Here is a 27,659-nt window from a genome sequence, read left to right as displayed (position 1 = left end):
ACACTGAAGTCTGGTATAATGATGCTAAAAATTCAGCTTTGCCATCTTAAGAATATATATATATATATATATATATATATATATATATATATATATATATATATATAAAAATAGAAAACATTTTAATTTGCAATAATATTTGACTATACTGTTTTACTGTAATTTTACTGTACTGTTGCAGTAATGCAGCCTTTGTGAGTGTATAGAGACTCATTTCAAAAACATTAAAACATCTTACTAACTCTAAACCTTTGAACAGTAGTGCACATCCTTGTGACGCTTCATCCCCATCCCCAAGCACCCTTAATAGACACTAGACAGGATCAGTTGATTCAGCATGAATTTAATGTGTGGTTCTGCTAATGTATCAGGATCTGTTTAGCCGCAACCCCCCAGTCTCTTCACCTGAGTGAAGCTCTGTGTGAATGCTCCCTCTGCTGGACAACATGAGTGCTTACCCACGTTCCCCTCACCTCCCCATATGTACATGTATTTATAGTTCAGTAATACAACTTGCACTGACAACGTTGTGTTAATGAGACTATCAAACTCTCTTTCTGGGTAATATAACTAATTATTAATTAAGTGCTGCACCATATTTTATCCTGACAGTGTCGATACTGTAATTGGCATGCAGTACATCACTTGACTGCATAAGGACCCTATGTTTGTAATTACAGTTAAAGTAGACCTCATTTCCTGTGCTGATTTGTGCTTGTGATCCATACTGTGCTGTGTGTTGAGCTGAATCAGGAGCTTGTTATTGGAGAAAATATAAAAGGTCAGCACACGGATGGATTGAATTTAAACTATGAGTAATATTTTGTTGACCAAAGCCAGATTTTGCCTCCTCGTGCCAGCCATGCGAATGACGATTCACTTTCTGACCATTTACCTTGCCGTCAGTTCACATCACGGCTGATTCAGTCTCGGAATGTCATGCACAGTTGAGTAGATTCCTAAAATAGAATGACCTTATATTACATTTTACATAGGCTCTGTGCAGTGACAGCTCTGTCATTTTTAATATTGTGATTTAAAGGGATAATTCACACAAAAATTTGAATTTATTATTTACCCACTCTAATTCCAAACATGTATACTGTTTTTTTTGTTTGTTTTTAAGTCGTATGGACTGCATCAAAGTAGATTACTTTTTTTTTGGGGGGGGGGGGGGGGGGGGGCTGATGTGTAGCATTTAGCATAAATTTAACAAAAGAAAAAAAAAAGCTGTGATTCATTGGAAACTGTGTACGTGTGTGTGTGTGCATGCTCAGGAATCCTTCCTAAGGCATCATTGCCCATCACATTAAGCAGTTCATGCATGACCACACAACACACACTGCACACGTACACGCACAGGCCAGTGTGTACTCTGTACCTCCCAAAGGCCCAGGGCTTTATTGCAGATCCACTCACTGTGTACCTTATGTGTGTTTGACTATAAAGCCATGTTAATTAGATTCACTCTCTTGTTTGAACAGAATAAAACACAGAGCCACATCCCTCTTAGCTGTGATCACATATCTGAGGTGGGTTTTACGCACTGGTATTTTTAGAAGTCTTTCTTCAGGTTTGTTTAGCACACAGGTGATCTGGCACAAAAACAAATGCTAAGATCTCATAATAGCTTCCTGCTGCTTTCCACATCTATAGGGATGGCCAGACCCCCTTCTGTTGCTCATCACACATTAGCTCACAAGCATGCACTCATCACCACAAATTCAACATTCCATTTAATGTTTGCACAATATACAACCAATACAGTAATACTTTTGTATGTTTATAAACTGAAATCTTAGTGCTGTAGGGTTTTAAACTTTGTAAAGTGAATATTTTTAAAGAAGCATAAAGGCATATTGTGTATTCATTTGTTAGTTTATTTGTTATTAATAGTCAACCTTTCTTTCTTTCTTGTCATCTTAGTATTCAGCCAATGTTTCCAGTTTTACTCATTTAGGCTGATTTGCCAAGTGGTTGTGAACATGATAGGAGAACATTATCATATTGGTAATCAGCCAATCACAGCCAGTCTTGTGTAACCTGTATTTAAGAATAGCGTTTTTACATTTCTCCACATTTTAGGACATCAAAAGAGATGCTGGGTTTTCTGAAACTGTATATGCAACTGTTGTACCACTTGGACAGTGTTACTTTAGAAAAATTAGTGGTTTACATCTCATATTAGATATTACTTGTTTACAATAGTTTCTCAATCTAAAAGTTTTTTTTTTTGGGTGGCATTGCTTCTCTTGCCTCCTCATACATGCCCCACACACTGATCATTGTTGTGGATCAATTACTGCATATGTTCACCCACTGAGAGTCTAACTTATAATTCTTCACCTGCAGTGTGATTTCTACCAGCCCAGAACACCTCTTGTTTTCCTTCTGGAGAACACACACACACGGGCATAATGCCATCCTGCACTCTGTCTGGGTTTGGCAGTTTGCTGTGCGGGCTTGTAAACATCTCTCTTAAGAGTTGTGGTAATTTGTCAGCTAGCACATCTGCTGTTGTCATCTGAGTTGATCTTAATATACATTTTCTTCTTGGCATAGATGCCAGTTGACAAGAAGAGTATTGCATATGTTGTGTTTTTGACTGCTGGTCTACAACATATTGTTCAACATCTATATGCACTACCATTTGAAAGTTTCTAGTTTATGTATTAAATTAAACATGTCATGTTTTTGAAAGAATTCTCATGTTTACCAAGGCTTTAACTGTTTTGTGTTTTAATATATTTTTAAATGTAATTTATTCATGTGATAGAAAAGTAGAATTTTCAACAGCCATTACTCCAGTCTTCAGTGTTACATGATCCTTTAGAAATCATTTTAATATGTTGATTTGGTGCTTAAGATACATTTTTCATGATCAATAATTGTGCTGCTTCATATTTGTGTGGAAACTGATAACATTTTTCAGGATCATTTGATGAAAAGAGTTCAAATAACAGCATTTATGAAAGATTTAAGTATTTTGTAATATTATAAATGTCTTCACTGTCACTTTTGATCAATTTTATAAATACTTGCTAAATAAAAGTATTAATTTCTTTCACTGACCCAGACTTTTAAACAGCAGTGTATTTTTTCAACCTGAACTTTTGCTACAATATATGAAGTTAACTTGCTTTTCTTGATTTGTTTTTGCTAGAGAGATGAGAAAATACGAGCATCACTTTCATCACAATTCTGCTGATATTTATGTAAACTAAGGAAGCTTTTCATATACACATTGCAACATCGCTAACAGCTCTCTGGTTTTCAAAGAAAACTAAAGCCAGTGACACTACTTTCATGCTTCTCGCTGAATTTCAAACAAGTCTAACAAATCACACTTGGCCTTCCTAATAAATTCAAGTGCCGCCTATTATGCCATGTACTTAATTTACCACAACATTGTCATTACCTATTTAATCTCATGGAAACATGAAAAAAGTCATGGTTGTATTTCACTGTAAAATCAAAAGAAAATCAAAAGAAGTTTTGTCTACGGAAAATGAAGCATGGGACTTAAGAAAGCTTCAGGCAGACAGGGTTGTGAAATAGTGTGTGACTCAGACCAGAGTAGAGAAAGGGAGCAAGGGAAAAAGAGATTCGAGATCTAAACGGTGGCTGCATCCCGGGTGTGTGTGTGTTTAGGGAGAATGTGTGTGTGTGTGTTCATGCATTAAGCGGACTCTTGCTTATCCAGGAGTGAAGAGTCTCGTGCTTTCTCTCCGTATACGTCAGTGCTTGTAGCACGAGTGCAGCACTCCTGCTGTGAGAGGAATGTCTCCTATAGTGAGGAACCCCGACTGTTTTAATCCAATGCTCTGCCACTGTAAGGTTGCGTGCCATGACAACACCTTGTCGCTGATGTTCGGATGTAAGGTAGGCATCCATCATCAGTGCTGTTTTGCAGGAAAGAAGCTGTTTGTGTTTTTAAGATTATGCATTAGCACTTTTGAAAGATCTAGGAATGGTGTTGTTTTGCCGGATCAGGAAGTATGTCAGTGGTGTGACACTCAACATTTACTTCTTATGTGGATTATTGGGCTATAGTTGATTTACGATCTGTAGAAATTTGTTGCACTGCATGGATTTGTTTTAAGTGATTTAATGAGTTTTAAGTGATTTATGGCATTTACAACCCTTACTTTGAAGACAAGCGCTTAAGGTTGGCATTTTTTGTTTTGTTTTACCCCTGTAATATCACTTGGATCAAAATGCTAATCCCATGGCTAATGTTGTATTCAGTTGACGTGCTGCACTTGTTTGTTTGCTATCATGTGTGGTTCTTCATTCAGAACCAATTAGTCCAGACGGCAGAGCCGGTCTGCAGCACAGCATTCTAATAACATGATTCAGCTATGTAAGTAAAATGAATTGCAGCTGCAGAGGGAATTCTGTCACTTGTGCTTGGCTATATGATGTCACTCAGTTCTCAGGTTTATTTATAACTCATGGAAATGTGGATATTAGTGTATTTCATTTGATGTGAAGTGTTTTAAAGGAGTAAATCACTTAGAATGGACCGAGAAACTTAATTTTAGATGTGTGTACTGCATATAAATGCAAATCTGTATTATAACTCAAATCATATTAGAAATAATACTTAATAGTTAAAAACAGCTCAAACAAACAGGTTAAATGAGGAACTTTATAGCTGTCAGAAGTTCAAATGCACTGCCCCTTCCAAAACTTTTCATGCTTTACAGTCTTTAACTATTATAATATGTATTTATAATAATAATAATAATATTTAATTATTTATTATTATTATTATTACAGTTATATAGCCATTAAAGTCGTGACGTATTAGAGTTACAGTTACAGTTATATAACCATTAAGTCATTATTATATTTGCTATTATTATAGTTGTTGTTTTTATTGATTTGTTTATTGTTATTCATGATGCCACAAATTTTATCTACATACTGTAATATTCATTATTTCAGCAATAATATTGCTTGTATTATTTATTAATTTTTTATGTAAAAGATGTAAACAGGGTTTCGACAGTTTTATGATTTGATTTTGTCCTTGTGGCACAGTGGATACATAAATCAGAATGTACAGTAAGTTTTAAATCCATTGATCTACATTTTGCCTGAATGACAGAGTAAGAAGGAGAGAGAGAGAGAAATGGAAAGGGGGGAGGGTAGGAATTAGTTTTTGCAGTGTAAGCTGTGGCATGTCTTTGCTGCTTTAATTAACCCAGATTTATGCAGTTTAAATCTTTACAGTAAATGTAAGAGCATGATTATTTAATATTTGACCAGAGGTGTTAGTGTAAGGCTTCAGCTTAAATCTGAGGTCCCCCTTAGCTTTCTGAGTTCTGAGATGCCGTCATGAAATGTACGTTTCTGTAGTCTCCTTATGACATACTTATTTCCCACAATCAACCAGCTGTTTCCATTTCTGGACACATTTGGATTGGCTCACAACCAAATCCCCCAAATGTGATTCAAAGGAGCAGTGTAATAGTTTAATGTGTCATATGGTTGTTTTATGAATCTGATATTCAGACTTCCACTGACTGATTTGAAATTTTAAGTAATATTTGTTGATTACAGATATGTGTGTGCAGTAACTCATCAAGGTGTTCCAAAGCTGACTTTTTGCTTCTTTGGAACACAATGTAATTCTTCAAGTATAAAGAAGGATCACACTGTTCGCTTCTATACAGTGAAACTGATTGGGGACCAGAGGTTGCAAAACTCCATAAAAGTAATACAAATGTGGTACATATGATATATGCGCTTCCAAGACTTCTGAAGATGTACCACTTTTTTATTAGATTTTTTCCCCCCTTCTTCTGAGGAACAAACTAAAATGAGTTGATATTCACAGCAAATCTTGCTTTAAAAATCCTGCTTGACTAGTTCTACCATTCACTTTCTATGGTCACCAGTCACTTCCATCTTATGGAAGAGAGCAGCTCAGACACTGTGCTATAAATATATTTTTATAGTTTTATTTATGTGTTTATTTATTTATTTTAGTTTTATAAAGTGATTTAATATGTGTCAGTTAAAATACAGGATTTTACTTTGGCTAAAATCTAGTTTTGCATTTTCTCAGTAGCTGAGGAGGTAGAAGTGGGAGGATCTTGCCAGCTGTTGTTAACCCTTCCTTCTTCTGCAGGTTGAATGAACCCTGTGAGCTGACAATGACGAGCTCTGGGTTTATCAGGCCGCAGAAAAGGGGTCAGTGCACACAATCGCGAGGAGATTCCACACAATCCAGCACAGAGCCTTCAACCATGCCACCTCATATTCCCATCTTCTCTCATCTCAAAGAGACAGAGAGAGAGAGGGAAGTGAGGAAGGAGCCTTCAGCTCAGGGGCACGTGAACAAACTAGATCCACATAGTGTGTTGGAAAAACCCACAGACTGTTCACAAATACATTAATGCACCTCCATACACCAACACATTTGTCCTCATTCAAATTTATTAGCATATTTTTAAGTTTCCAAGCTCATGTGCTGTAGACCACGCTGGCAGCAGTCTATCACATAATCATGCTGCATATGTCCGATTAAAAGTGATATATTGTGATATATCAGGTGTTGTAGTATTATATTTGACACTTGTGTGTGGTGTGAGACAGCTTACCACCACATTAATCAAATATACTGCACATCACTATAGCATTTAGCATGCAAGCCTGATGCATTTTTATCAGTCCAGTGTAAAACAGGCTTGACTTTGACCGTTTTATCTGTTTGTTTTGTACTCGATTTGCTTTATTTGACAACTTTTACATGATGTGCTAAGGTAAACCTTGTGAAACTATGCAGTATTAAAAAACTGCAGCAGCAATAGTCAACCATCATAAACTAATCAATGCTTACCTCATTAAATATACCTGAGCTGGTTACAGTTCCAGAAACTTTTATTTCTTTGTTTGTTTTTTTTGTTTTGTTTTGTTTTTTTTGTTTTTTTTTTGGGGGGGGGGGGGGTGGGAAATGGGGAAATGAAAATGATAAATGTTAATTGCAGTAAATAAAAGACTATTATTTTTTAGAAATTATATGAAGCTTTTGCTTTTGTTGGTTTCAGGTGATTTAAAGTATTATAGTATTAAGGGGCTCTGATTAGTGTGAGTTCTACTGTGCATGTTCATACTTTTGATTTGCAGATCTACACATGTAACTAGGTTAGAGCCAGTAGCCTCAGCAAAATAGCAGTGGTCCATTTACTGAGCTGTGACCAGTGACCTGACTGTTATTTGTTAGTAGAGTATAGTGCTAAAGCATCATTAATGAACGCTGCCTTATTCATTGCCACACACATTCACACACAAGGTAGCATTCCGTTCTGTCATTACTAAGGCTGATATTTCTATGATATTTCAGAATCCATAGAATACATTCAGTTCCTGTTTTTTTTGTGTTTTTTTTTTAACTAAAGTGAATTATGCACAGCAGTCAAATATTTTTTTAATAAAGTCCAAAGGTGGTTGTAGGAATGCTGGGTTATCTGAAGAGGGCAGCTCTGACAGCATATAGTATGTTTACATTATTCTATTTATGCTGCTACATTTTTTAACTTTACAACTAGGGAAACTCAGGATTTTGTTTGAGTTGACAAAACCACAAAAAGTAAAAAGATAATAAAGATAATGGTCATAGTTAAGGTTACATAATTCTGAATGATAACTCTGTAATTTGAGTGTCGCCAGCTGTCCCTGTGGATTATTTTGGTAATCAAGTAATCAGACGATTTTTAGTAATCTGATTAGTAATCCGTGTCGTCTGTTTTTTTGTTTTTGTTTTTATTAAAAAAAGAAATTAGAATGAAAATAATTGGCATATTTGAAAACGTATCAATTTATAGTGGCAAAGAGACTTAGGGGCCTGATTTACTAAACAGCAAATTAGCTCAAGAGTGCAATTGACCTATCGGTAAACCCCGCCCCCCTTACTTAGTTACTGTTGCTCCCTCGGATAAACAAACGGAGATGCGCACTCTCTTACAATGACAGCTGTCAGTGTGAAAACCTTGTCCCACATTGTGAAGGGCCACCATTCAAGTGGGAATTAAATATGCCATGGAGGGATATATAAAATATTTTAAAATAAATATGGTGGATAATTTGAAGCGAAGGTTTACAGATCACAATGCAAGCAGGAGAAGTCTCATATTACAGTTGTCATGATCCATGCAGGATCAACACTGTTCGTGTACGGCAAAGTATGATCAAATTAATTGACATTTAACCAGTCTAATATGGATAGGCACTGAAATGTAGACCTTCGTTTATGTGATTTTCTTCATTGGGATTGGGGTTGAATGCTTAGGGACTTTGTGCCCTGTTTTTAGTGATCGACCGATATTGATTTTTTTATAACCGATACCGATACCAATTATTTGCATGTCTATGTGCCCGATAACCGATATGCAGAACCGATATTTATTTACTGTTATAAAGTAAATAAATGACTGTGTGAAGTAAGTCCATACTTCACTTTGGTTTTACCTCCTTTCAGTCATCTTAACAAAAAATGTTTTGAGAATTAGCAGTCTTTCATGCAGGGCTCTAGACTCATTCTTCCCACTGATCTCACTTTTGCGCACGAGCACATAATTTGGTTGCAATTTGTTTTTTGTTTTTGCGACAACATTTGATTAATCAATGCATGCTGATGAACTTTTATCATAGTTTATAGTTATATGGTAATGAAAGTTTTCAACATTCAACTCGTTCTTTTTCATCTGTATTATTTGTGATTTAAATTTTGTGAACAGGAATTCCTTTTTTCGTGCGCTTTTTACTTTCAAATTTGCAATCTTGGTGTCACATTTTACAAGAAAAGATAATTGTCTGTTTTGCTTATATCTATACACCTTTAACTTTTTAAGACTAAAACAAAAGATGGATTCATTGTTATTCTTAATTAAAAAGCGCAACAACAATAAAACAGTACGTTGACAATGACAAACTCTTACATAACATTTATCAACAAAAACGAATAAGACGAGGCATGGCATAGGACACACCACATGCTGTACTATATACCTAGTATATTACAGAATGTTTAGCAAACTCTGAGGAAGCAAATAAATATTAATATATATATATATATATATTTAATTAAGGAAAGCAGCATAACCTGAGGTAAACAGCAAAGATAAGCTTCTCAAAACAAAACAAAAAGAAAAGTAAAACTAAACTGGCTGTAGCTGACAGGACTTGCATGTTTTTTCTACAAGAATACCACCACGTTCACCTTCTCTGGTTTAAGAAGCGGTCTTTTACTTTAGTTTGAAAACAAATCCATCCGTTGCGCTCCATCCTCGACGCGCACCTTCACGCTCGTGCTGACGCGGCGAGTATAAACCAGGCTCTACCCACTAAGCGCTCGTGCTGAAAGCACCTCTCTTCACGTGATCAGTGAAATCTGACTCCTGCTATAATGTGCTGCGGATGGCAGCGCGCGCTGTATGAAGCAGACGCTTTGGAGTAGCGCAGACCTGGCACTCGTACAAATGCGACCACGTCAAATTTTAACTCGCAAACAATTACCATTTTGGTCGCAGTCTAGAGCCCTGTCATGTTAAATTTAATCTTCGTATTACAACAATAAAAAACATTTTATTTATAAAAAGCTTTAGCAGCAACACTAATATTAGCAGTAAGCAAAATGAACATAGAAAGTCTAATGTTTTCAAATGGAGAAAATAAAGGAAAGGAGTCATATCAACTTCATTTTTAACTTCATTTTTAAAAACAGTTTTTTAAGCTGTTTTAATAGGAGTGAAGAATAATTCACTGGATAATGTTAATTCACGGAATAATATTCTCTGGAATATTGGAATATAACAAGCATTGTATTTTATTGCATTTCTCAACTGGCATGCTCTAAATTATGCTGCTGACAGCGCGGTTTATCTATGCCTTTACACAGAACTATAGGCTACTCAAACTGCGATCGATCGCGGAGATAATAAATAATTAATTTCCATAGAGTTGTATTAATTTAGATGTTTATAAACAAAATAATGGTTATATAGTAAGTGTTAATACAATTTAGGGTGCTTCAAAAAAGTGAATCTTGTTAAAAGTTACATGCGGTGTCCGAGCTGGAGCATTTCTTGAGCATCAACCCGCTGAGTGAACTGCAATATGAAAGCGGCTTCACGAGACTAATGATGAGCATATAGACAACAGAGAGAGAATTACAGTCAATGCTTTTCTTTCCAACATGCAATCATTCATGGCTGTATTATTTAATTCATGCAAAGTTACGTCTTTATTGGGAGAGGACTTGATGGATTATCTATGTGACGTCACGAGACTAATAGACCACAGAGAGAATTAAATTCAGCGTGTTAAATTTCCACCATGTGCTAATTCATGGCTGTGTTATTTCAGGCAAAGTTATAGCCTATCTTTATAGGGACAGGGCTTGACAGAGTATCTTATTTATCATATTTCTTAGAGCCAAGTTGCATTTAAACTATATATCAGGCATTTATGTAATACATCTAATTTGTGCATTAATGACTGTAATATTAAATAGTTTACTAACTACAGCAAATCAAGTACCTGCACGCCGTTGCTGTCTTGTCTCCCCTCAGATGCGCTGCAATTGCTATCCTGCGCGCAATTCTGAAAACGTCCACAAGATGTTTATCGGGGAATCCGATATTACAAAACCGATATTCGATTATGAAAAAATGCTTAAATATCGGGAAAAATATCGGTAAATCGATATATCGGTCGATCTCTACCTGTTTTGGTTGTGTTTAGGAAATATAATAATGAAATTCTATTGCCCATCCTCTCAGGATACCTGAAATAAATGTTAGAAGTACCCCAAGCACATAGTTTTTCCATTTTTGCAGCATAAACACCATCAAACCGCTGCAAGCTTCGGATCGCCCAATGTTTCTCTATGGTGCTGAAACCTAAAGATGTCAGAGTTCCACTCCCCATGCCACGATTACTCGACTGCCATTGGCTCATCTGCATTTGAGAGGAGGGGCTTAGGTCAATTCCAGAACAGTACCAATGGGCATGGATATTTCTGTGAGTGATTTATTAACAATGCGCAAATTAAAGAACACAGACACAACATCTCATTTACATATCGACCAACGCAATATACCAATCGCAGAGCAAATTAGCATAGATGCAAATAAGGTGCAGGTGCGGGTGATCTACTTACGACACAGGTGCAAAATAGTTGAAGACATGCTTTTTTGTGTTCAATAATGATGCAAATACCAGTAATTTGACGAACGCAAATGTTAGTAAATTGCGTTGCGTGATTCTTACTCTCCTCCAATAAATTTTGCGTCTGAAAGGGAAACTCCTTCAAATGCATATTCAATAAGGTCAGGTGCAAAAATAACTTGTGTCCACGCCTTTTCAGCGCTAATACTTCACTGGACATCTTTAGTAAATCCTGACAGTACTATTTTAATGCCAAAAGACAGTTTGCGCTGGTGCAAGCTGTTAGTAAATCTTGCAGGTAATGTCTAATTTACACTAACATTAGCTGTGAAAAAAAGTCTAATGCAATTTTTGGCCAGTTACTCAACATGGGTACATTGTAGTCAGGGATTTATTTATTTACAAGTTCTCAAATTTAATTGAGTAATCATGATTTAGTTTAGGAACATTCAGTTCTCTGTGCACAGTTGCTAATTATCTTGTTGGTCTTTACAGGCAGAAAAACAGGAAATTCGTAATGACAGGAAGGACACAGAAGCATACTGTATGTTGAAGTTATTTGTAGTGACTTTACCCTCTGCTCTTTCTTGGCTTTAATGAAACCTGTTCAATCCCATCACTATCACTGCTGCCTGTTAACACTGTGGACCCAAGGAGGAGAGAGGATTTGCATCTTTATTTTCAGTTTTGTTTATCAGTTCTTCCTTGTTCTGTTCCCCTCATTACATTTGTAACAATAAGCAGATTAGCTGTGGCTGGCAAATATTTTCTTGTTTTTCTTTTAAAAACAATTCCAAGCAGTTTGCCGGCAAAGTCTGTAATCTTCAAACGGCATGTTGAATGTCCTCAGCGGTCTGGAGTCAGGGAAGAGACCTTCCCAGTGAAAATCCTGTTTAAGTCAGGTCAGTTAATAAAGCTCAGTCAGAACACCATACATTAATGATCCTGCTGAAAAGGCCATTTTATACTAGCATGACTAGCTGTTGGTTTTGTTGACCCGCACAACACAATATATCCTTGTCTTTTCCACAAATCCAAAGGTTGAAAATCCCTCTGTTTCTGCGAGGTCACAGACAGCCTAAATATAGCGTGGCTGGTGTTTCTAGATTGAATCTGTGAGTGTGCATTTTATACAGAAGATATTTCCCTACCATTCGCTGCTATGGAGTATAAGAGTAGCTATTAGCCTTGGCTGGATAATTGCAGGTAATAACAGTATAGAAAGAACAAGTCAGGGGCAACAAGAGATGAGAGAGGGAGACAATAGCAGCTTTTAAAGAAAGGTTAGACGGTTGCACGACCTGCTACTGTGTGGGAACCCTGGGGACAACCTTTTCTCACCCACCTGTCATTACTTTACATTAACTTCATTTATCTCTACCTTCGCATACAATAATACAGCAGTTCAGCACGCTGCTTGTGTGCAGCATGTAGTACAATGGCAGTGAAAATAGTGAGTGTCCTGAAACTCAGTGGCAACTCTGAACTAAAACCTCATAAGCTGCCTTGTAAGTACTTAGGCAGCTACCTTGGGGTACATCATTAAGTGATTGGAAATGCTTTTCATCAATAACAGTGTTACATAGCATGTTGCTAAGCTAATCATTTGATACTCTTTCATGGACATCAAAATGAAGTTTTTTGTGTCTTAGTTCATGCATCGGATACGTGATGTTCATAGTGAGTTCATAGTGGTTAATGTTGTTGTGGTGTATGTGTATTCTTAGCACAACTTTCATTCTGTTATTCTGATCTCTTGTGACTTCTTCCCTCAGATGAACCGTCTCACATATGTCAGCTATTAAACTGCCAGCTGTCAGTCCGCATGGCAGTCTGCAGCTCAGAAACCCAGATTCATAGCGTTGGATAACTTATGACCCAAGAATGCCCCACACCTTTGATCTATCTCTCAGAGAACCTTCATCTAACATCCACTTTGTGCAGCATTTGAAGACTTTTTAGAAATGAAAAGGCCGTTCTAAAGGAAGTGTCGTACGTTATGTCATTTTGGTCTGATTGAAAGGCAGCAAACAATTTATCAAAGAGGACAGTCCCAGAATGCATTGGACCAATATTTGTGGGGGAAAAATGCATTGTTGAGCATTAAAGGCTTCTTTCAAAAATATTAAAAACCTTACCACCCCATACTTTTGAAGGATAACGTATATCAAAAAATGTTGAAGAAAAACTATTGTCTGTGGATATTATCAGTTATGATGCTATACCTTAGAAGGCTGTGAGGTGTCTCACTAGGCTTTGTAATAGAGTAATGATGTCTCTTGAGTTTTAGATAGAAGATCTTTTTCTACAAATCTTCTATGTTGGAACATTCCAGCTGTTTCTCTGAGGATTAGGATAATGAGAAATACTGGAACTCAGGGTAGTGCTCATCCACCTCAGTGCATAATGCTGGTCAGTAAGGTGTAGGATAATTATTCTGTGCTGTGCATGGAGTCATATCATCAGAGAGAATTAAAGCCCTTACGTTCTCTGCAGGTGGGCTCATGCAGCATAAGCTCCTCAAATATGATTGTTCACACATTTTTTTTTAACACTCAATATAGAGGATTTTAAATTCATAGTGTGATGGTGTGTCCACTGACATGGAGATATTTGGCCTTTTTTGATTGCAGAAATGGTAATTATGGCTCCCAACTGCCTCCATATTCGTAATATTCATTACATTTGTGTGGGTAGATGCTATTATTCAAAGTGAGTTGTGTTGCATTCAAGATTTTAACAGACATTTTATCAGTTACGTGCCTTTGCTGGAAATTGACAACTGGCACTGCTGCTTATCTGACAACTGGCATAATCTTATTTAATTATTGTGTTGTTGTTGTTGTTTGTTTGTTTTCTGCTTGGATTTTGTTTTCCAAGATCTTTGATTTTTACCAATCAAAAATAGTACATTTGAGTCTGAAAAGTGTCTTATTTGCCATTTAAAAGCAGGCTTACAGAGCCTGATGCTTCCAAATTAAGACAAGATTATTGGCTTTAAAAAAATAAATGGATAGTAAATTGTAGTTTGTTCAACCTCTGTGTATTTTTCTGTTTCTGTGTGTGTGTGTGTGTATGGCACGTCAGGTTGGTCGAGGCTTCTTCCCTTGTGTTTGTTTTGGTTAATTTGTGCGAGGCTGGTGAATATCCTACACTACTTTTCAAAAGTTTTTTAATTGATAAAAGTGAAAGTAAATTCATTTATAATGTAACACAATATTTCTATTCCGATTTTCTTTTCAACTTTCTGTTCATCAAAGAAAAAAAATGATCACATTTTCCACTAAAAATTTAAGGGTTTTCAAAATTGATGATAAAAACTTTTCTTGAGCATGAAGATATTACAATGATTTTTGAAGGCTCATGTGAAGACTGCTGAAAATTCAGCTTTGTCATCATATTCAAAAACAGTGTTGGGTAAGTTACTTTCAAAAAGTAATTAATTACAGTTACTAATTACTTCATCAATATTGTATTTAAATTACTTTACTAATTACTCTATCTGAAAAGTAACTTAGTTACTCAATAAGTAACTTAATTATTCAAATCGCTAATTGGCTACATCTTAAAATCCCTATAAACCTTAATAGAAATTAAACTCTATATTCTTTCAATTCGAGTCAAACATAGAATAGTTTAGCCTTTTAGCTTTAAAACAACTGTAATACTTAAACATTTTTATGAAAAAAATGTAACCACCTTTGGTTAACAAATAGAAATACTCTGCAAAATATCTGAATAACAAAAAGGCTTAAAAGTTAAACAATACATTTCAGTTTGGCAAGATGTTCAGGAAAAACCCAACTAGTAAAATCTGTACAGGTTTATGTCAAAATAACACGTTAACTAATGTAGGAAAGAATAAATTACAGAAATGATCTTCTCTGCTGAATAATGTCAGATCGCGCTGTTCTTATGAGGTAAATTTCTCATAGCAGGTCTTCTTTCACAAATCACGTTTTGTGTGTGTGTGTGTGTGTGACGGGTGGTGGGTGGGGGGGTTCGGGGTGTGATGGGAAGCGTGCAATCTGTGATTGCGTGCAGTTTCTGACGCTCGCTAAAGCGTGCAATCGCTTTCTTATGTGCGCTGTTTTACCGGTTTCACTTTCGCTTTCGAAACGATCACGTTCAGCAAGAAGGGGAGAGGATGGAAAGTGGGGGCACCGTAACTCTGCCCGCGAATGCCCCCTCTTGGTGCCGGCCCTGATTTGAGTATTTAAGGTTTCTCTGTGAATCAGGAAAATCTGAAAGTGAATGCACCCGCACGCGGAGGGTTAAAGCCGCTGCATTCAATATCTTTAGACGGTAAATTTAGATTTCAAATTCAATATTGCTTTTAGAACTGTTGAAATTATTTACTGTATGTAACGCAAGTACTTTATAAGTAACTGTAATTAAATTACCTAAAAATGAACAGTAATCCCTTACTTTACTTTTTCAGTGGATAAGTAATTTACTTAGTAACGCGTTACACCCAACACTGTTCAAAAACATATTAAAATAAACAATACCAATGTTAAATTGTAATAATATTTCACAATGTTACTGATTTTACTGTATTTTTAGATCAAGTAAATGCTGCTTTGATGAGCAGCCCAACTTTTGAACTGTAGTGTATGTACAATTATTTAAATGATTCAGCTTAACTGACTGTGATTGGTTGTTCACAGTTGGGCTCCTGTGTGTGTGTTTACAGAACAGGCCCCCGGCAGTACAGGGCTCCCAGCACCAAAGCCACTCTCCAGCATGTATGAACCCAGCCCTGATGAGCTCCCCCTGGGTGAGACGGAAAAACAGGGGCCATGCCATAACAAATTCTCTCTGTTTGTCCAGAACTGATGTGCTGCACTGTGTTCCATCTTCATTTTACACATTTTCAATGTTGTTTTCAGAAACATCAAATGCTTAGATGAAACAGATGACCATCCTGCTTTGATCGCATGCAGAGCAAACTATTTAGAACCTCTCTCTCTCTTGACTGGAGCATGTCAGCAGCAGTGCTTTGCTTTAATTGTGTGTGCATGCGGTTGCTCACAGAAAATATGAAACTTCACCATGCATCATGATTTCAGTCATTCTCAGTTCTCCAAATAATGAATTGGCTTGTTCATCTCACAGGGCACAGAACTCATTGGCTGAAAGTCATTTACGTTGTTGCATTTTGCTCTGCAGTGGATTGTGGGTTTTTTCTGCCCTTTTTATTTACTTTTCTCTGCTTTCCTTTCTATCCCCATCTCTTCTTCTCTCGTTTCACATATATATAGTATCGGTATCAGGATGATGATTCCCCTCCTCCAGAACACAGCTTCCCGCGGCTCACCAATGAAGTTCGAGCGCCTGAGCTGGTGCACATATCAGAGAAGAACCTCTCAGAAATTGAGAATGTGCATGGCTACGTTTCCCACTCTCATATTTCACCACTTAAGGTAAGTCACCCTTTCTCGGACCATCCAATAAGTAACACGACGGCCCTCTTCACATTGCTGTCTTTCACCTCTACTCTCTTTTCATTTGTACTGTATGTCTGTGTTGGTCTGGTTGCCTCTTTGAGTGTCCGGTTTTCCATGTCATGTTTTCATTACTCATTTATATACTAATTTTAAAAAATCAAAAGGTTTTTTTTGTAGTTGTATTTATTGGAAGGAGTTTGACTTGTAAGGCAAGCACTCGTTGGAACAGTTGTAGGTTATGAGTTAGTCTTCATTACAGCTCTAGTGCTGTGATAAGCTGTACTGTTGTGATATGACTTCTCAACACTAGATGGTGCTCAATTGTTAGTTTTAAAGCAGGAGAGTTGTGGCTGCATTATAGACCTCCTTGACTGTGGCAATAGGTAGGTTATTTTGTGCTGTTTGTCAGACACCGTAATCATCATAAATCATCAGAAATAATTATTTAACAAATATTTATGAACCTCTGTTTCAGACATTCCACCTTTTAAATCCTAGTACAATTGCAGATTTATTTTTATTTATTTTCTTTTAATATTTATGTATTTATTTATTTATTGAATTTGAAAGAGGAATTTGGGGTCAGTAAGATTTATAAGACACAGTATAAGATTTATAAGATAAAGTAAAAACAGTAATATTGTGAAATATTATTGCAATTCAAAATAACCATTTTCTGTTTTAGTATATTTTAAAATGCAATTTAATCCTGTGTTGGCAAAGCTGAATTTTCTGCAGCCGTTATTCCAGTCTTCACACATCCTTCAGAAATCATTCTAATATTATGATTGTCAAGAAACATTTCTTTTTTTTACTATCAATGTTGAAAACAGTTGTGCATCTTAATTTTGCGAAAGCCTTGATGCATTTTTTTTTGTCAGGATTCTTTGATGAATCATTTATTTGAAATTGATTTGTTTTTTATATAACTATATAGTAGTCTTTGCTGTCACTTTTGATCAGTTTAATCGATTTAAATAAAAGGTAACTGACCCCAAACATTTTTAACAATAGTATATATTTTGGTAAAATACAATTAATAAATTTATTTATCAATATAGTTTAGATAAATTACATTAAAATGAAATAACAAATGTATTTAATAATGAATTTAAATAAAATACTGCGATGAGAAATGAATATCAATTCAATAAAAACTTGACAATTTTATATGAACAGATAGTCATTTTATATAAATCAAATAGTTTGAACAAAATAAATAAATAAATATGCCTCTTTGTGCATTTTTTAAGTGTTCTGCATTCATGAAAAATTCCAGATACACAGCATATTTATTTATTTTAGAATTGAAAGCTTTTGTTGCTGTTTTTCTGTGATCAGATATGGCCCTGCTGGAGTCACGCTCTCTGCCAGAGAGACATTAATGGTCTGTGCCTCATCTGATTGTCTGCAGAAGATTCAAAAGCTCTGTGCTTTTATTTGATCTGAGGGTCTGTATGATTTTATTCCAGAGTGTATAGACCTGTCTGAGGCATTAGGCTCATCAGAATTCTGCACTGTCATCTCTTGCGCAGACAGTGTTTTAAGACCTCAATCTTTCTATTTGCCAACAGCCGCTTCTCCCCCAGTCACATAACAACCTCTATCCTACAGACGTGATTTCTCAGAGCAAACTCTCGTCGACACTCATGCGCAGGATGTTACTTGTCAGTAGGACAAAAAAAAAACCTACACTGACCTACTCAGGTGAAACAGGTGATACAGGTGAAAACACTGTCACTCACAACACATGCTCTCACGTTCTATCTGCGCTATTTTTAAGTGGTTGGTTTATATACACATGCATCAGGCAGACATCTTTTAGTCGCTATCTTTAGCATCTTACGCCATGAGTGTAGAATTTAGTTTTGGGTTAAATGCGTTCAGCTTTTCATCTTGAGAGCCCTGTGTTCTGTTCCATTCCTCTCCGTCTAGCTGTTTATAAAAGCAAGAGCGCGCTCTGTGTGAACAGCCTCAGATTGCTTTTACCGTTCGTGTGCAGCAAGGGTTGGAAGGTCGTCTTAGGGGGTCAGAGCCAAAATAACCTTGAAATCAAACCCTCATCCTGCCATCTTTTGTTTTCCTTCCCCTCCTTTCTTCCTCTCATGGTTCATGCCCTATGTCTGCGTTTTCATCTTCTCTCATTCTGTCTCCTCAACCTCTTTCTTCCCTCCCTGAGTGCAGCCGATGTGCTGGTGACGCTCTTTTGTATTTTCTCGCCTGCAGCCTGCGCTGGTTACCCGGTTTGATCTAACATACCCGGGGGTGACCGCAGCAAACTACCTGGCAAGTTTGTGATATTTATTTTGAATGTGTCTATTTTTTCCCGTTGTATTGTTGTTGTTGTGGTGGTGTTTTTTTTTTTTTTGTGGTTCATCCGTACTCAGGAATATTACGTCTGTGCCAATGTTCTGACACTGTGTGACATCCGCATGAAATTCTTCAGAGGGTCTGAATAACAGACTGCTGGGTCTTCAACCAGAACCTCCCTTTGAAGAAACCCATTTGTGCAGTGAAATCACATTTATTTTCTCCAAATATGGTTGACGCAAGTGAAATCAATTTATGTGTATGTTCATCTTTTTTTACGTGATGTTTGTTTTGGGGTTAATATGTCGTTTTGTGTGATTGCTGCTGATATTTGATGACTTTTATTGCATATGAGGTACATTGACCATTGAGAGAAATCTATGTTGGTTTCTGTTAGTGTGTGTGAATGAGCATCTCTGAAAGATCTATCAGTTCTTGCATTAGCAGTCAGTGATCGTACACCATCCGTATGGCAGGTACAGTTTGTGTCACAGTTCTGGTATCACTCTGCCTTATCAGGCCTTCCAGAAACTCTTAAATGCACACAGAGAAAAGTAAACACACACACACACACTTACACACACTTCAACCATCCTCATGGCCTCTTCAGTCTGTCAGTTGTTCTAGTACTGAGGCCTCAGTAGACCGTCACCATGACAGCCTGTCCTCTTCAAGTCTCCGCACTCACGCCAGGGACGCTCTGCTGAAAATGAGCTAACAGCTTCAATGTGTAGATCTGTCACACCTCAGGACTGAATGTGATACAAGTTAATCCTGAGATAAACAAAAATGCAAGCATCAACTGCTGTTGAGTAACTAAAGTATGCAAACTGTGTTTCTGTAGGAGGTATATGTTGTGGTTACAATAGTCTATAGATATGCAAAATTGTAATATATTTTTTCATTTAATTTTTTATATATTACTTAAAATGTTTACTTTTATATAAAATTATTTCTTTAATATTATATTATTATCAAATGCTTTTAAGTATTTTTAATTTTAAAATGTAAATAACGCTGTATATTTAAATATATTGTAATTAATTTAATTTGTATTATTTGATACCACATTTAAAATAACAACATTAAATATTTATTATACAATATCTCATGATATTATTAATATAAAAATTATTTCGTTATTTGAAAAAAATAAAACTATCTTTTAATTTAACACATTCTTTTCGATATATTTAAAATTTCTAGTAATTTTAATATGTATTAATGTTACATTTAAAATAATATTATTAAATAATGTTGAATATTATCATTTAAAATGATTTTTTTTTTAAATGGTCAATTTGAAAACTTGAACTTTGGTATACAGTGACAGATGAAACTTGTGCATATGCATTTATTTTATGCATTAATTTGCTTAATTACTAAAATATATATACACACACAGAGATTTTACACAAAAAAATTACTAGAGCTTTCAAAAAAATAAATAAATAAAAATAATTTGGATTTATTAGTAGCAAGTAAATGAGATATGTTGACCAGATGATTCATTCCTGTCTAAGTGAGCAGTTTTTGGCCAGAATAAGTTGAGGACAAGACTTTGTATAGATGGTCAAAGGTCTGTCTACATGAGAATATTAGAAGCTTTCAGTCTTGATGCACTCTATTCAACAGCCGAACTTGTTGATTAAATCACTATCGACTTTCTCTGCATGCATATTGTGATGAGTCGGCTGCCTCCCCCCTTATTATCATCACCACCCCGTCCCGTATTCTCCGCCCTTCACCAGGCTCCCGACGGGAGTGGGTGTGTGAGAGAGGAGGGGCGCTGAAATAGCCAGGGCGAGAGGGAGAGTTACCCGGAGAGGAATTCCTGCCCCGCCCACTCCGACCACTGGAGCCTGGTTGAGGAAGGTAGCACTCCTGCATGGGCGGAGACCGGATGACGGGAATGTCGCTTGGGGGGGGGGGGGGGGGGTGACGAGTCGGCTGCCTCCCCCCTTATTATCATCACCACCCCGTCCCGTATTCGCCGCCCTTCACCAGGCTCCTGACGGGAGTGGGTGTGTGAGAGAGGAGGGGCGCTGAAATAGCCAGGGCTGGCGGCGTGTGATGAGGCGCACCTGATGTGAATAGAGCCTCATCACCGCCGCTGTTTAAATGCCGAGCGCGCCTCTCCTTGAGAGACCGGTCTCTTCCCCGTGCTTGCACACTGGTGTCCTCGTGGGTCCAGGAAGGGAGCGTCGAGGAACTCCCGCGCCGCCAAAGACAAGGAGCTGCCGGACTCGCAGTCCGGATGGAATTCCGCACCCGTGAGACGGCTGATGGGCCAGGATGCCGGGCCGTTGAGTCCCCCGGAAGTGCCGTGATGCCTAGGAAGGACGAAGCCACTGAGAAGAAGCCGCCACCCTCGTGCCCCGGTCCCGAGTGGGGAGCGCGTGCGGCCACCGGACTCCGCCCCTTACCTGGACCCTTCCCTCCGAACACTGCCATCCATCACGAACCCCGCAGCACGACGAGGACACCAGACCCCCCGTTTATTTTGGACACTTTTACCCCTTTTGGACACTTTATTTGATCATTTTGTTTAATAAAAACCTCTCCGAGGCCTGACGCCACACCCACTGTGTCTGTCGTTTGCTCCTCCCGCCACAGTGGTGGAGAATGCAGGCAAGGCGGAACTAGACAGCGCAGTTGGGCAACACCTGACGACGTCATCCCCTCTCGCTCGCAAAAGAAGCTGTGGAACCCGCACAGGGATGGAGAAACGATGGGGACAGCCTCCCAGCCACCAAAGGGATAAGTGACGTTCCGTCTATTTGTCATTTTACCCTGTGGTTGGTTGAGGCTGTCGACTGATACCCGGTTTCTCTGTCCCGGTTCCAGTGCGGTGCGAGAGGGAGAGTTGCCCGGAGAGGAATTCCTGCCCCGCCCACTCCGACCGCTGGAGCCTGGTTGAGGAAGGTAGCACTCCTGCGTGGGCGGCGACCTGAAGACGGGGATGTCGCTTGGGGGGGGGGGAATGTGACGAGTCGGCTGCCTCCCCCCTTATTATCATCACCACCCCGTCCCGTATCCGCCGCCCTTCACCAGGCTCCCGACAGGAGTGGGTGTGTGAGAGAGGAGGGGCGCTGAAATAGCCAGGGCTGGCTGCGTGTGATGAGGCGCACCTGATGTGAATAGAGCCTCATCACCGCCGCTGTTTAAATGCCAAGCGCACCTCTCCTCGAGAGACCGGTCTCTTCCCCGTGCATGCACACTGGTGTCCTCGTGGGTCCAGGAAGGGAGCGTCGAGGAACTCCCACGCCGCCAAAGACGCGACTTGCCTTACCCGCAGTCCGGATGGAATTCCGCACCCGTGAGACGGCTGACGGGCCAGGATGCCAGCCCGTGGAGTCCCCCGGAAGTGCCGCGACGCCTAGGAGGGACGAAGCCGCTGACCCTGCGGCCACCGGACTCCGCCCCTTACCTGGACCCTTCCCTCCGAACACTGCCCTCCTTCACGAACCCCGCAGCACGACGAGGACACCAAACCCCCCGTTTATTTTGGACACTTTTACCCCTTTTGGACACTTTTACCCCTTTTGGACACTTTATTTAATCATTTTGTTTAATAAAAACCTCTCCAAAGCCTGACGCCACACCCACTGTGTCTGTCGTTTGCTCCTCCCGCCACAATATTCTAGCCTTGTCCCCTCGTGTCTCGGAGAGAGCGAGTGTGAGACTATTATGCCGAGAGGTGAGCTAGAAATGTAGCACCACTATTCTCAGTGAATCACTGCAGGGCTAAACATTGTGAATCAGCTTGTACACCCGTCGCCTGTTTTCAGCCCAGGTCCTCCTATTGAAAAGCTGCCAATTGAATGCCTACATAAGAAAGTCTTGTCAGAAGCTTAACAGTCAGATGGCATGATATCGATCCTCGAGTCGTATTATTGAATAACATAACAACCAGAAAGGACACGCACCTTCCTAGCTGAGATATTAGCCATCCACCAGTCGAGCAAACATCTGTGGTTTTAATGAGTGGAGCTCGGCAGGGGTGAAGCATGATATTTATTAGCAGAATCAGTGTGATTGGAGAGCTCTTTTCTTCCTGAGAGAGTGCATAGTAGTGAGAGACAGCAAAGGCTTAGGGTTAATGGTGATTGTTTGGTTATCTCTCCTTCCTGGTGAAATGATTACTTCAGTGTCAGGGCTCTGTATGTGCCCAGGTCGGAGTAAAGGACTAGGCTTGATTGTCTGGGAGATGAGCCTTGGGTGGAATTAGATATCAGGCAATTACCTCGAAAAGAAAGAAAAGAGGAGGGCCGGAGGTGGAAGGCGAGAGGAAGAACAAAAAAAAAAAAGGAGAGTTGTGGAGAGACCTAAATACATTAATTAATCACAAATGTGTTACCATTAAATCCGTATCAAAATAATTTAGCACAGCTACCAACAGGAAGAAATATGTAAAATAAGTATTTTTAGCAGTGTTTCCTTGTCACAATTTCTAATTTCACAATTTTAAGTGTGACTTAATATGGTCACATTAGCGCAACAAAAAAAAAAAGGCCCACTGTCTACTGTTAATAGTGTAGCGATGTACGGAGCAAAGCTTAATTAGAAGCAGTGTTGTTTTAGTATTATTTATATATTTTTATAGTATTTATTAATAATTTGAACTAGATTTTATTTTTACATGTTCATATTCACTTTATATTTTTATTTAGGTTTTTTTTTTTTTTTAGTTTGTAGTCAAAATTAGTGCTTCAGCATAAACATTTATTTGAGTTAGTTCATTTCAGGCAGCAGTTCTAATTTTATACGTTTTTCAACTAATATTTATATTTTATTTCAGCATTACTTCAATGAATGAAAATTAATTTTTACATTTAATTAACAACAACATCGCTCAATAACAGGTTGCATAAACGTTTGTTTGGTCAATGCAACAAATTTGCTTGCAATTATTGCAAAAACTGTGTGTGGAAATGTTTCGCCCTGATACAAAATTCCAGATCATGTGGATTCCTATTGAAATGAAAAATTTGCTGAACTACGATAAATATGACCACACTTTTGGCTGGTAAACCACCCAGAGCTGTCTAGCAAAGACATTGCAAACACACTCACCTTAGTAACTACATAGTGATACCCTACCTCTCACAACAATCGTCTCTGTTCAATGAGGCTTGCTATTTTGACATTGTTGTGTCTCAACAAGGACAGCATATCTACCACAGACAGGCATTATTTTGCTAGTGCATGTAACGTGAATTCAAGTTCACAAATTTGTTCCATTAGCATACTAATTGTTTTCAGGTCTTCTCATTTTTTGTCACATCACTTCAACTAAAGCGCTTATGTCTGCCCTGAAGCATGAGCTTAATGAAATTGGTTCCAGGGTTTTTTTTTTTTTTTTAAGGGGGATGAACTCATTACTCTGTTCATAGACTGTGTTTTAAAAGGTTTTTTTTGAGTCAAGACTTGTGATGTTTCCAAAAGCGTACCGTATTCAACTTTACACACAAGATTTAGAAGAGTGTTTGGAGAGTTACAGAGGCCAGCATGTGTTTTTTTGTTTGTTTGTTTTTATGCAGTGTGGAGAGTGAACAGTCTACCTACTACTACTGTTTAAACAGTAAACATGAGAAGCTCTTTACTTTTTGCTTACTGTCAACAGCTACTTAGGTGAATGTATAATTTCTGCACTACTATCATCAAATGGAATTGCAGATTGTTTGTAAATAATCTACTTTGTACTGTAAAAATATCTTGTTAAATTTATGCTTAAAAAATACCAGTTGTGAGAAATTCACTGTAAATTCAGATTTTACAGGATGGCATATTGGTGCCATATATATATAATATTTGAACTTATGCCAATCTTAATGTAGTGATAAGCGTCATAATAATGCAAGTGGTACAACAAAAGACCACATGATGTCACACACACACAAAACACCATCAGGGTATCATACCTGATTCTAAAAAAGTGCAATAAACATTAAGTAAATACAGGAGTGGAAAGAGTACTGAAAAAATATACTCAAGTAAAAGTACCATTACCTTCCAAAAAAATGTAGTGTGAGTAGAGTAAAAGTACTTGTCCAAAAAACTACTTGAGTAAGAGTAAAAGAGTAGCCTATTTAAAAGTACTCATGAGTATTGAGTAGTGAGTACTGATCTGTGGATTCTACCCCATCATAATAAACGCTCTACACTGCAATTTATACATTTAAAAAACGTTGTACATTCTGTAATTCACATTATCTTGTTTGTCATAAATCATCCATATCATCCAGCAGTTTTAATTTTGACTGCCAACTCTTTAAAACACATCAAAATAGCAAGGAAACAGTATTCAGTTGAAGAAAAGATGAAAGTTATTCTCAGTACAATCATCCCCATTTAAATCGTAAAGTTTGAAAAATAGATTTAACATCATGTGTAAGGCCACTGAGACAGCATGCTGTTGTTGCACATAAAACATTAAAGTTTAGAATAGTGCAAATACAAACACCATAGAAACTCATAGTTCAGCATCACACACCGTGATATGGGTTAAAATGAGAGCCCATTTCTCTCCAAAACGGTGTCAGTTTTAGTGTTTTGCAATAAAGAAATAATAACTAAACTTGATAATTAATGTTACAATTTTAACATAAATACACATTGTTCTAGAAGGATGGCATCATTCCATACCTTACATACATTTACTCGAATTGTTATATAAAACAATTTGTAAGGAAAAATGCATTAAATAGCAAAGTATTTCTGGGGAAACTTTTTCAAAAGAAAGCATAAACGCACGTCTCTTTGCTGAGCCGCGGCGGTCTTGGTGAATCAGCAGCATCCACAACTGAATGGAACAAAAAGTGTTGAACTTGAAAATTGTTTATGCGCGAGTGTACTTGCTAAATGAAGGCGGATTGTATAAAATGGATAAAAAAAAAAAGTTTATTAATGAGCTGCAGTTTTATTACATCACACGCTGACACAGATGCAGTGTATTAACGCCACAGGTCATCAATAAGGTGCAGCTTAGTCTTCAATTTGAGTACATTATTTCAAATCGTTTTACAGTGTTTCCAACACACTTTTTCACAGCGCGCATCACACGCTCAAACTCATCAAAAGTCAACAAGTAACAACGACTTATCCAAGTGACTGCTGCAGAACGCATGTGAGAGAGACAGGCAGCACAGATCGTGCGTCTCATAAGTGAGTAGAAATTTACCGAACGTGGCACTTGCGGGAGTTAACACTGTACACAATACCTGCAACCTCACACCAAATTTCAGGCCGTGTGGATAGGCAAGCATATATACAAATCATTTAGTAAGCAGAAATCCGATATTTACCTTAACATATTAGAGGAAGATGCGACTGAATTGACGCTTGAAGAATGCACTTCCAGCAGCCATGATAGACAGCAGTTGGCAGTTAAAGTTCTATGCACAATTTGATTTGACGAAAGTCACGAGACCGATTACTATCTCTCTATCCAATCACATTAGTGGATAAAAATAAAATTAAAATAAGCATGTAACGACCACAAACGGAGGAAAATAGCGAAGTAAAAGTACCGACACATCACTTAAAATGTACTCAAGTCAAGCCAAGTCAAGTCACCTTTATTTATATAGCGCTTTTAACAATACAGATTGTGTCAAAGCACTTAACAGTATCAAATTGGAGGATAGAGTGTCAGTAATGTATAAAAATAAGATTAAACACTCAATTTTCAGTTAAGGCATTTCATTATTGAATTCAGAGATGTCATTGTCTAGATCTGTTTAGTTTAAATAGTATCTGCGAAATCAAATTGACGATAATCACTAGAAATTAAGTGTCCCCAACTGAGTAAGCCTGAGGCGACAGCGGCAAGGAACCAAAACTCCCTCTGTGACAGAATGGAGGAAAAAAACCCTTGGGAGAAACCAGGCTCAGTTGGGGGCCAGTTCTCCTCTGGCCAGGAGATAATTGTTTATTTATTGTTTACTTATTGTTTTAATTAAAATTTTAAATGTATTTATTTCTATTTTATATTGTTGCAATTTCTAACAATAATAGTATTATGTAGTTAGGTATTTTATTATATTTTTAGTTATTTTATTTTTAGTTTTATTGTATTTAAGTCGAGGTCTTCACTGGGGATATGTCCCTGGGGCTCATTCAGGTGTCCCGGCCTCCACCGACGATCAGGGAGACATCATCTCCCGGCGCCAATCCACCATCTGATCCGGACACGGACTGAGAAACAGAATAAGAAAGAAACAGACAAATATTAGCGTAGATGCCATTCTTCTTACGATGTAACGAGTACATTGTGTGTTATGGGGAGTGTTCCCGGTTCCGGGTTGATCTAATTAATGCAGCCTAACAGTCCTTTAATGGATTTGAATAATAGAAGCGTATTAGTGTGTTATGTGTAAGCCAGGTTAAAGAAATATGTCTTTAATCTAGATTTAAACTGACAGAGTGTGTCTGCCTCCCGAACAGCGTTAGGTAGATTGTTCCAGAGTTTGGGTGCTAAATAGGAAAAGGATCTGCCGCCCGCAGTCGATTTTGATATTCTAGGTATTATCAAACGGCCAGAGTTTTGAGAACGCAGTGGACGTGGAGGACGATAATGTGATAAGAGTCGCTCAGGTATTAAAATCTATATGATGTTTGATAGGGAGCCAGTGCAGTGTTGACAGAACCAGGCTAATATGGTCATACTTCCTGGTTCTAGTAAGAACTCTAGATGCTGCATTTTGGACCAGCTGTAGT

General features: G+C 37.9%; 1 protein-coding gene across 3 annotated transcripts in view; it reads left to right on the top strand.

Moving 5' to 3' along the window:
* Positions 1-27,659, top strand: part of LOC306864446 (disks large homolog 2) — a 224,042-nt gene that overhangs the window by 64,713 nt on the left and 131,670 nt on the right. The window contains exons 5-6 of one of the 3 annotated variants that reach the window (XM_079408462.1): positions 16,443-16,604; positions 18,855-18,914. In XM_079408462.1, coding sequence (XP_079264588.1) covers positions 16,443-16,604; positions 18,855-18,914 — 222 coding nt within the window. Of the gene's footprint in view, positions 1-15,874; positions 15,959-16,442; positions 16,605-18,854; positions 18,915-27,659 lie in introns of all 3 variants that reach the window. The other 2 variants (XM_079408456.1, XM_079408457.1) reach the window with 2 other exon arrangements.

Source organism: Barbus barbus (assembly GCF_936440315.1).
Source record: "Barbus barbus genome assembly, chromosome: 45".
Taxonomy (NCBI): Eukaryota; Metazoa; Chordata; class Actinopteri; order Cypriniformes; family Cyprinidae; genus Barbus; species Barbus barbus.
Note: the sequence above shows the minus strand (reverse complement) of the source record. Positions and strands in the feature narration are given on the sequence as shown.